Source organism: Leptinotarsa decemlineata, unplaced genomic scaffold (genome assembly GCF_025532065.1).
Source record: "Leptinotarsa decemlineata unplaced genomic scaffold, Ldec_3_MD MMD2_P_RNA_scaffold_11, whole genome shotgun sequence".
In the NCBI taxonomy this organism is placed as follows: Eukaryota; Metazoa; Arthropoda; class Insecta; order Coleoptera; family Chrysomelidae; genus Leptinotarsa; species Leptinotarsa decemlineata.
In genome coordinates this window covers 2,941,088-2,952,653 of record NW_027412525.1, presented here as the reverse complement: position 1 = coordinate 2,952,653, position 11,566 = coordinate 2,941,088, and the positions used below count along the sequence as shown (strand labels likewise).

General features: G+C 34.6%; 1 protein-coding gene across 9 annotated transcripts in view; it reads left to right on the top strand.

Moving 5' to 3' along the window:
• Positions 1–331: 331 nt before the first annotated feature.
• Positions 332–11,566, top strand: part of Mgtor (nuclear basket protein megator) — a 48,174-nt gene continuing 36,939 nt past the window's right edge. For 5 of the 9 annotated variants that reach the window (XM_074169717.1, XM_074169732.1, XM_074169731.1 and 2 more), the window contains exons 1-5: positions 332–645; positions 727–1,502; positions 4,714–4,906; positions 7,258–11,187; positions 11,239–11,405. In XM_074169717.1, coding sequence (XP_074025818.1) covers positions 489–645; positions 727–1,502; positions 4,714–4,906; positions 7,258–11,187; positions 11,239–11,405 — 5,223 coding nt within the window. In that variant the 5' untranslated portion in view covers positions 332–488. The remainder of the gene's footprint in view (positions 646–726; positions 1,503–4,713; positions 4,907–7,257; positions 11,188–11,238; positions 11,406–11,566) is intronic. The other 4 variants (XM_074169712.1, XM_074169727.1, XM_074169722.1 and 1 more) reach the window with 1 other exon arrangement.

Below are 11,566 nucleotides of genomic sequence, written 5' to 3'. Positions count from 1 at the left end.
TGCTGGGTGAAAGGTATTGGGTGCCTTAAGGTATTCTGTGGTCTGGAAATGAATAAAGGAATGACCCCATAACATCAGTGTCACCACCTCTGTAGATATCACAAAAAAGTTAAAACATTTAATTCTTGACCGATATGCAATATTTATAGGATATTGAAAATCTTACAATCTGTAGAATTCAATTCAGTACTCCGTATAATTAATAGTTAGAGATATTATTAGCATTTAGAAAAATTGAATATATCAAATTATTTTTACAATATAATACGTTAAGTTGGCAAGAATCAGTTTTGCTAACCGAATTTTCTACCGGCATGTTGGTATGTTTTCTTTTTCGTCCTTTTTTATTCGCTATTCACGAAGTACCGCTTGTGCAAAATGTATGTTAAATGCGGAGTTTTCTTGTGAATAAATTTGGATTTAGTTAAATGTGAAATATTTCAGATGTTCTGAATAACTATTCTTAAGTGTACATTTCCATAGTGAAAATGGAGGGCTCTTTTATTTTTGCTTCTGTAGTTAGTGAAGGAGAATGGCAATCGGTGCCTACAGAGATAGGAGTGAAGATATCAAAATTTGTTAGTGAAAAGTTTGATGAATTCATCACATCTAAGGCTCTTTTAGAAACAAAATGCTTCAATTTGGGTAAGTCACTCTTTTGATCTGAAAACATATAATGAAAGAGAGGATCACCTTTTCTAAAATATATTCCTTTCATATTAACAGAACAGACTCATGGAGAAAATCAAACATGCAGTGAAAAACTAGAACTCGAAGCTGAAATTTTGAAGACCAAACTAGAAGTAGCAGCAAAAACCATAGAAGAACAAGAGTTGCAACTTGCCACTTTAAGTTCAGAAGTCAGTAAGTTACACACACAATGCAATGTTCTAGAAGCTGAAACGGCTGAATATCGTCATCAACGAAACTTAGCGTTGGATGAACGAGACGAGCATCTCAAGATGATTCAGCGTCGTAATTCTGAAGTGGAGCGGTTACAGTCTGATATCAATAGTTTAACCAAACAGTTGGAAACAGCTGTGAATGCCAAATGTGAAGCCCTAGCACAAGCTGATGAGGTGGCATCAATGAAAATAACCCTAGAATATCGTGAAAAAAGAATGGAACAGGAAAGGTCTCTTCTTAATAGTCAAGTACAAAGTTTAACTGATGAACTGAATCAACGTACTGAGGAATTACTCAATATGCGACGTGACAATACATCTCGTTGCATACAGTTGGAAACTAAATTAACTGAGAAAACTCAAGAGTTGTCAGTTGCATTGGAACAAATAAAGTCTTTAACTGATATCAACAACAACATGGTTGCTAGAAATGAAGAACTGTCTCAGAAAATGATGGATCAACGAGAAGTAGATGCTAAAATGAATGAATCTTATGCCTTCGAAATTGAAGCTAAAACCAAAATGGCAAATGCCTACCAATCCATGTATGAGGAGAGTCAACAGCATGCTAACGAATTGAAAGAAGCTTTGTCAGAGGTATAGATTTATGATCATTTTTGTTTTTAACTTGAATATGTTGTTCCTTAGATAACAGTTGATAATTTGACCTAGAACTTTTCAGTAGTTTAGACCCAGTTGTTGCTGTAGTCTGTCAGATGGGTACAATAATTTAATTTTTCTTGCAAAAGTTTCATACTATTTGGTAACAAATTGGGCTTGATTTCAGAAAAAATATTACCTAGTGAAATAAATACCACTTTTTATAAAATATCTGTTAAAAGAAAAATATATGCACCAATAGTTACCCAGTCTTAGTTCGGAGTTCACTGTAGTTATTATATTATAACACACCACAAACACACACAACTGCCCTGTATCTTGATAAGGAATAGTAAGGGAGCTACTAATCATAGAAGCTTACTTCCATAAAATCATGAATAATGTGCCAATCACGGTCTGATAGACAGTGTGTGAGTACCTGAAAGTTGAATCCATTTTTCCAAAAAATTTTCCCTTCAAACAGAAAAAACTGGTAGAAGAGTTTGATTATTTACATACCAATATTTCTTATTCTAGTATTATACTGGTGGATTTGATTATTGAAAATCACAAATTTGTCAAAGTTGAAAGGTAGGTTATGCAACATTTTGTAAATATATATCATCCTCAAATATGTAAGCCTACTTTCTATAGATAACCATTCTAGAGTATTTAACATTAAAGATATAGGGGTACGCCTGTCACATCTCAAAATAATACTCATTGCACTATTCTGTAGTTTCTGTAGTGTGGGACAATATTCGAAATGTGGTTGTATAATGCTATTATTTTCTGTTATTCGTGATTGCATAGTTAAGTGTTCGGACACTCTTGTAAAAAATATAATTTTTTCAATTTTTTTTTCTGTATGTAATTAAAATGGTTATTCATTGATAAATGCTCGTCCAAAATAAATCCTAAATATTTGAATTCAGTCATAAGATCAATTTTGTCATTTTCTATTTTTATTTCAATTTGATTTAAATTTAATTTTCTGTACTTGAACGGTGTAGTAAGTATCATAGCCTTTGTTTTTTTGACATTTAGCTTCAATTTATTAGTTTATAAATACGTAGCAGTATTATTTAATGCTTTATTCATTTTTTGAATAGCTTCATCTATATTTTTATCACCAACCAATATTAGGACATCATCAGCAAAATAATGTTCATAATCACATTCATAACATTTGCTGAGATCATTAATGTAGATTAAGAATAGTAATGGCCCTAGAATACTTCCCTGCAGAATCCCATGGTCTACGCTTATTGCTGTTGAAACAAACTTATTAATTTTGGTTATCTGCTTCCTTTCTGTGAGGTAATCACTGATCCAATCAAGTACTTTTCCTTTCTTGCCATATTTTTTTTATTTTTCAATTAATATTTCACGATTAACAGTTTCAAAAGCACGTTTCAGATCTAAAAAGACTGCTACAGTGTTCATGCCTTTACTCATTTTATCTTTCCATTCAGTAATCGTAGGCTAAAGTGTGGATTCGAATGAATGGTTGGATCTAAAACCAAATTGGTTTGTGTTTTTTTTTTATAAAATATTCCAATAGTTGTTGATATACTACTGATTCTAACAGTTTTTCAGCATAGGGTAAAGTGTTAATTGGCCGGTATTCATCAGATTTTTTTTGTGTTAGGAACTTCTTCGATAGGCATACCTGTACTGGTTTTCAAATCATCTGGAAAACTTACCATTTTGTAATGAGGTATTCACAAAATGATACTACACATGTCCAATTACTTCAAAGCTACTCTTTATAATTTTGCTCGATAGTGCATCTACTTGTGATCCTTTGCTAAATTGGATACAATTACTTTCAGTTCTTGGAGAGTTGGTATTTTAAAATCACTGAAACCCTCTTCATCAACGTAGTCAATGTGACAGGTAAATCCAATATCAGAAACAATGTCTATAACACTCTTTAGAAAATGAATTGAAACAAGTAGCCAATTCCTGTTTTTCTCTAATGATAACTTTTTGATTATTTTGTTCAAATTGAATACCATTTTCAAAATAATTAGTGAACTATTTTATATTGATTAATTTTTTTAGAGTTTTTCACATTAAATGTGGGTTATATTTACTTATGATGCACTGTTTGGAACCTTTGGTGTAGTTTGCTTTGCTGGAGTTTTTTCCCAACACCAAATAGTTATTTTTAATACCTCGACACGTGTTTCGATCACCAAGTGATCATCTTCAAAAAGGAAGATTAAAATTTTTAATCTTCAAAGGGGAAGATTAAAATTTTTAATCTTGTTGTTGTTGGGAAAAAACTCCAGTAATATTCGTGGGTTATATTTGTTGCTGTCAATCTGATTAACATAAAATTCACCTTCACCTTAATAATATTCACGACAGCATAACGTTTATTTTTATAATTTTGCAAATTACTCTTTACTCAACCTTCTGATTTGACCATTATACCAAGGCATATCTTCTTGGTGAAAAGTAATTGTTTTTAAAGGTGCAATTTCATTTAAGATGTTTTCACAAGCTTGTAATCATAATATCTCTCTTTACTCAACCTTCTGATTTGACCATTATACCAAGGCAGATCTTAGTGAAAAGTAATAGTTTTTAAAAAAGCAATTTCATTTAAGATGTTTTCACAAGTTTCTTCAATATTATAAATATATTATTATATCATTATAAATTGACAGAAAATTTTTAAATACTGCTATGACGGATAATGAATAATATCCAACAGATATTCAAGTAAGTTTCCAAACAAACTTTGTTCAAGTTTCTTCATGCAAGAAGGAAGTATCGGCAAGAATTTCTTCGGGGAGAAAATTTGTTTAAATGTCTGTCAGATATAGTTCAATGTCTGTCGTGGTATCTGTCTGCGAAATAGTCGTTTTCTGATAGGAATTTAAAAGATCCTTCCGTATAGGAGTAATTGGAAAAAGTGAGGGTTTTGAATAGTACTTTCATGAGCTTGTAATTCACGTCTTTGAAATAAACAATTTCTTGATTGGCAAAAATATGAATGTTATAAAGAAAAATTCGAAATTACTTGAGCCTGGGAAATTATCCAATTGATGAATATCATTAAATTGAATTTAATGAATAAATCCAATGGCAAAATCATCAACTGTTATGAAATGCTGTAACATAAAAAGTGTAATCAACTGTATTTTCAGTTTATCAAACATGAATGTGCTTTTATTGTTGATTTGAATAATTTCAGCTTCAAGAGTTGTTGAGATCTGCCACTGAGCAGTATGGACAACTTGAAACTAAGCATAAGGAATCGGAACTAGCTCATGAAGAAATCCTTCTCAGAAAAAATGAGTGTATTGATCTGCTGAAAAAAGAACTGGAGACTGCAAATGAAATAATTGATGCCACAAAGACTGACCAATTGCAAAAAGACATTGAAGGTACTGTTTATAGATCTTATTTCGTTCTTGTAGCTATTCTTAGCAAGTTTAATATTGAAAAAATTACATATTTTGAATGTTGAAAATTAACAAATTTACATTTGTTTTCCTTCGCGTCTTTTCAACTTATCTACTGTGCTGTAACTCTTTGACATATTAAAATTATGAGTTGACGAAATCAATGTGATCAAATAGATGTATCATTTTCCAGGATGATCTTTTATTTTTCATTCTGCATTTTTTTAAATGAGAAAAGTGGTTTCTATATTTAGTAATACTATCAAGGGAATAATTGTTTTAAATGGGCTGTCCTCATTTTATTTGAAAGAAGCATTTACGGATGATGTATACAGTTTGTATTGTTATTCATTGAATTACTTCCTTTCTTTGAAAATTCAAAATACTTCATGTAAAAGGATATGAGAATAATGAACATATTGAGATCACATCAGCTGCACTAGTAATGAGTATGTTAGGTAGGTTAGGTTAGTTCCAAAATGAGTGGGTCTATTCGACCCTCCACCGCAACCCGCAAGGGTTTATTATAGCACACACCTATTCACTCTCGACCAAATAAACCCAGCTTTTTAATGAAGCTGATTAGTTTGTATGGTGAGTGGACTTTCAGGTCAGATGGTAAGAGTACGGATCTGCTGAACTCTAAAAACCTGATTTGGTTCCCAGCGGGGCAGATGTTGGGTAGATTATCAAATGAAAGTTACAGTGATAGAATTTTGCAATCTCACTTCTCACTTCTCAATGAAACACCCCCGTATCTTCCGTAATAATCGAGGTAGAATGATGAAACTCAGAACAACCCATTTTTACGATAAAACATACTAGAAGAGAGTACTCTCAGGTATCAAAGATGCAGACATTTTCACGGAATGAGGAAGATCTTCCTCTTGAAGATGATCACTTGGTGATCGAAACACGTGTTGAGGTGTTGAAATAACGTTTTGGTGTTGGAAAAAAACTCCAGTAATATTCATTACTACGCCAAAGGTTCCAAACAGTGCATCACAAGCCCGCCATTACATACGATGAAAAGTTGTTAATGGCTTATAAATTGCTAAGTAGCACAAATGAACGATCAGAACAGGCAAGGGTTGTAAATACAAAAGTTAGGAAAGAAGAATTAAAAGAAGCAGTTTATGGAGGATTGGTAAATTTACTTACCAAAGAAACGTTTACATTATTTGACCGATTTAATATAAAAACAGATTTCCTAAGACAACATCCAAACACCTGGCCTCAAAATAATGACTTCCAAGAAGGATTGAAAATTGTCACAACATTAAAAGTAGTTGATGATATGGCTGATCATGGTGTTGAATTAATAACCGTCTTTAGCAGCCTTTTGACAAAAGATGAAGACCAAAAGCAACATGTCTTGCAAGTTGTAAGCAAATGCCAAGCATTATATCCTGACGTTACAAAAACTACTTTAACAAAAACTCTAGAATAGATTAGGTAACTATGTAAAATTATCAACTCATGTAGGTACTACATCTGCATCTTTTCTGTGTCTGTTTTGTATGAATTATATAGGTACCTGATTTTTATATTTTAAAACAAAAAATTTCATTAGACTTATCAATATTACTTGTTTTTTTATTATATTTCTACTTTAAACTCAAAAACATACTAAAAAAAGAAAAATTTACCGCTTGATAACAAAATGTATGAAAGTATATTCCTAGTGGTACCAGGTCACGTTTTTGGGGCTAAAGGCTGTTGTTACTCGGTTTGACTTGATATAACAACAATTATAGAATATAAATTTTGAAGAACAACATTAGCTTTTTTCACATCTTGAGCACCGAGCTGCACGGCTTAACGTCGTGTAATCGAGCTCAAATTTTGACTATCTTAATATCTAGAAAGGGGAATAGTTTTGTGGGGTCCAGACGAACAAAATTCCCATATCGATTTTTTGCTGTCACCCTACTGCATACTGATAGTAATTTCTAATAAGCATTTTGATTGAAGCCGATATTAAAATAGTCGAGGACCCACTTGATTTTATTTCTTTTCTCGAGATAATAGAGCATCAATATTTTTTTGAAAAACATTTACGTCCATATACCACAAAATCTAGAATTGAGTTCAACATTAAAATTTCCAAGATCTCAAATATTTGGGTCTAAGATTTGTTTTACATAAAATGACAACGCCACTGTATTCATATTTTTGTCTACAGAACTTAGTAGCTAGGAAATAAGTAGGAATATTTATAGTTTTCAAATCATCATCGCTAGCCAAATAAGCAAAAAACAGGGAATTGAAAATCGTTCAGAAATATAGTAATTTTATTTATTTCGTTTGGCAAATCTATGTTTTCTGTTTAGGATTGTCACCAAACGTGTCCTCTGCTTCGAAGTTGATAAAATCTGGAATGTCTTATAGCGAAGTTTACTCTCGCTATGTATCTGTCACGGAACAATTTACAAATAAAGAGGAAGAATGTGCAAGACTCAATAATTACATCACATGCATCGTGAGAGAAATTGAAGAGAAAGGACCACTAATAAAGAAACTGCGTCAAGATTATAGTAACACACTAGACGCTAATGATGCCCTCAAAGATGCTAATGAAACTCTTTTAAGAGAGATTCAAGAACTTCGGGAGTCCAATGCTGAATGCAAACGACTGGAAGGCGTGACGGCTAGAGAAAACGAGAGGCTGAAAAAAGAAGTCGCGGATTTGTCTCGCCAAGTTGTACATTTACTGCAAGAGGTGGAACATTCTCGCATTGGTTCCTCCTCTACTTCAACTGATAATGACCTGAGTGACAGCATCAGCTCAGCAGACATTATAACAAAGAAACTGGTGACTTTCAATGATATATCTGAATTACAAGCTACGAACCAGAAACTTCTGGCTCTGGTTAGGGAACTTACAGAGCGTCAAGAGGAAGTTGAAAATATAGACCCTGCTGCTATCGCAAATCTCAAGATGAAACTGGAAGATTTGAGAGAGTCGCAAAATGAACTTCTCGAAGAGCGTGACCGTCAGAATAAAATGATGGTAACTCTACGCAACCAGAGAGATATGTACAAAAACTTATATACCCAGGCTGTCAAAGGTTCAGGAGAAGAAGTACCGTCACAATTGGAACGTACTTTTCTCCCAGAAAATGGGGAAACCAGAATGCAAACAGATTCTGACACTCAATTTGAAGAAAAGATTCAGGACTTAGAAAATCAGGTAGAGAAATTGAATAAACAAGTTGAACATCTCAAGGAAGAGAACGAAACTTACCGTAAGGAAAAGTCCGCTAATGAAAAAATATTGCTAGAACAATTAGAAAATATGCGTGGGGAAGTTAAGGAACTGACAAGGTTAAACTGTAAACTAAGCTCTCATGCTGATCTCAATGAGGAAAAGTTCAAGGTATTACAGAATAACGTGGAAATTTATAAAAAGCAAGTAGCTGCATTGGAAAAACAAAACAAAATCTATAGCGAATCAATAATCAAACACGAACAGGCTGCCACATACCTGAAAGACGAGACTTTGCAGTCCCAAACAAAACTTTCCAAAGCTGAAGTTATGCTTGCCAATCTGCAGAAAGAAAATGCTCTTCTCAAAGATGCAGAACAAAGACTCTTGAAAGAAAGAGAATCTTTGAGACGTGACTCATACCAGCAAAATTTGATTAAGTCAAATATTGAGTTGATAAAAGCTACTTTGGAAAGAACGGACGCAGAAGGAAAGTTGAGATTGGAAAGTAGACTGGACGAGGCGCATAGAGAATGTTCTGCTTTGCGCAGGAGGCTTCAAGAAGAACAAGATCATTTCAGGCAACTTTCCGATCATCTGGAAAAACAAAGTAAAGCTGCTCAAAAGCGAATGGAAGAAGAACGCGAACAAGCGGAGAAGCTACGTAAGGAAGTAGCTGAAGCCCGAGAAGAAATTGTATTAAAAACTAATCAAATTGAAGAATTAAGCAAAAAAATGAAAATGGGTCTTTTTACTGTTCCTGACACAAACGCAGAAGTACGTAAGATGAGAGAAATTGAACAGCAATTGGCTGACGCTAATGCAGAAATAAACTCCCTGAAAACTAAACTGAAAACAGCTAAAGAGGCATCCGACGAGTATTTCAATGTTGCTGAAGCTTCAGAGAAACAAGTTAAGGATGTTCTCGATCAGAATGAACTGCTGCGCCAGGAAATTGAGAAACAAACATCCCTTGTTAAGGAACTGCAAGAAAAGTGTTCGGAATTAGAGGGAGAACTCTCTATTCAGTTGGATGACCAGGATATATCAAATGCAAGTGTCAAGAATAAGTCTACTCAACTGCAAGAAGAACTTAATGTTAGAAATATGGATTTGAAAACTGCAAGGGAACAACTGGAAAATGCCAGGTGCGAAAACAAATCTTTGATCGAACAGTTGAAAGCAGTTGAAAATAAATATGCCAGGGAGGTCACTTTACATTCTGTAGACCTGCAATCCCTCACAACTATGAAAGAAGACCTTGACAAAGCAGTCGATGATGCTAATAAGTTAGAGAATGACAAGACTCAAGCCATTGAGGCTCTCAACCAAATCAAAAGTGATTGGGAGCAACAAAATGTCTTATTCTTGAAGGAGAAGGAAGAACTTGAATCTCGATTTAAAGACGTGGACTCTCAAAATAGTTTGTTGCATGACCAGATTCAAGCTCTGAATACTCAACTGAATATATTGCAAGCTCAGGCGACTGAACAACAGAATCAATCTATTAGCGAAGCTTCATTCAATAAATCATTTAGCGAAGACGATGTCAAATCATCTGAACAACTATTGAAAATAATAAAGTATCTGAGGCAAGAGAAAGACATAGCTGTAAGTAAGGCTGATATAGTGGAAGCCGAACATTTGAGGTTGAAATCTCAATTCGATATGCTCAACAAACAATTAGAGGAAGCTAAAGCTGCTATAGAGCTTGAAAGGCAGAAGCATGAAGTTTCAGTTGTATCTGCTGCTAAACATGCTGAGGTTCTTCGTAAATTGGAAACTTTGAATGCTATAACGGACAGTAACAGATCTCTGAGACAGGAACGTGACTCCCTATTGTCACAAATGGCTGAATTGAGGGAACGTGCTGATAAATTAGAAATTGAGGTAGCTCCATTGCAGGAAAAGAACAGGGAATTGACTACAAAATCAGATCAGCTGCAAAGTGAGAATATATCTCTGCGTGCGGAGTGCACTAGATGGAGACAAAGAGCTAACATGCTTATTGAAAAAACAAATAGAACTAACCCTGAAGATTGGAAAAAACTTCAAACTGAGCGTGAAACCCTTGCCAAACAACTTACAATTGAGAGGTCCACCGTTACTAAGTTGAATGATGACATAAATACTCTGAAACAAGACAAAATCAAATTGGAAGAACAACTCAGAAGTTTGAGATCTCAAAATAATCAACAAGCCGAGGAAATTGCACGTTTACGTGATGAAGTTACTAGTCTTCAGGCTCAGGTAACTCAGCTCACTAATACAGTAGATCAACAAAGCGGTGAAATACTCAAATATAAGGAGGAAAATCGTATCATAACTGAAGATACGGCAGCTAAAGATGTTTCAATAACTGAACTTAAAAACAACTTAGCACAAATTCGAAAAATAGCCAAAAAATATAAAATACAGTGCGAGGATCAGACTAAAGAAATTGAGAATCTCAAACAGCAGTCTAAGCAGCATGATAGTGAGGCAACTATTAATGCCGAAAAACAGGAACAGTTGCTCCAGGAACAACGCACCGAGATGGAAGAGCGCATGTCACAACTTGAATCAACTCACAAAGACACTGTTGACTTATTGAATCAACAAGTGACGAGTAGCACAGAACAGATAGATAACTACAAGAAGGAAATCGAAAGTCTCAAGCAATCAAGCTTAGAGAAGGAAGAACGATTCAAAACCTTGTTCAAAAACGCTAAAGAACGGATAGTAAGTTTAACAGAGCAAAACAATAGCCTCAAAGAAGAACTTAACAAGGACAAACCGGCTAGGTCGAACGGAAGTGAACAAGTTGGCGAGAGCAGTAAGAACGCGGAGCTTTTGGAGAAAATCGCGAATTTGGAGAGGGAAAGAGATGAAATCAGTGAAGAAAGGCAGGCAGAAAAAGACAAGTTCGCCTCCGAACTTGAGAGTCTGAATCAGAGGGTGAGCCAGTTACAGAGACAGTTGGGCCTACAGCAAGGGTCTAAGCCAAGCACAAGCTCTACATCTTCAGAAAAATCATCAACCGAAAGGCCTACTGCCGATATCAAACCGATGGCGGGTAAGTTGGCACTATGAAAATAATTCCTCCATTTCATAACCTGTGCTTTAGGTCATTCAACAAATACTCAAACTCAGTCTGTGCCAATTCAACCATGGCGCAGTGGTGGTGAGCCTCCTTTGGCAAGTATTAGGCCGATGTCAGCTCAATTGAGAACCGTTGCAGTATTGCCTACCAGCCAAAGCCCAAGTGCAGTCATGGTACCACCTCAACAGCAGGTAAATTAATTAATTAATAATTGTAATTTATTGAACAAAATTACAATTTTGCTCAACTGGCTATCGACCGAAGTCGATAGCCTGCCCAAGCAGGTAAATTATTAAATATTTTAGTGATAGAATCAATAGACTGCCTGGAAGTACCTTGACCATTGAAACTG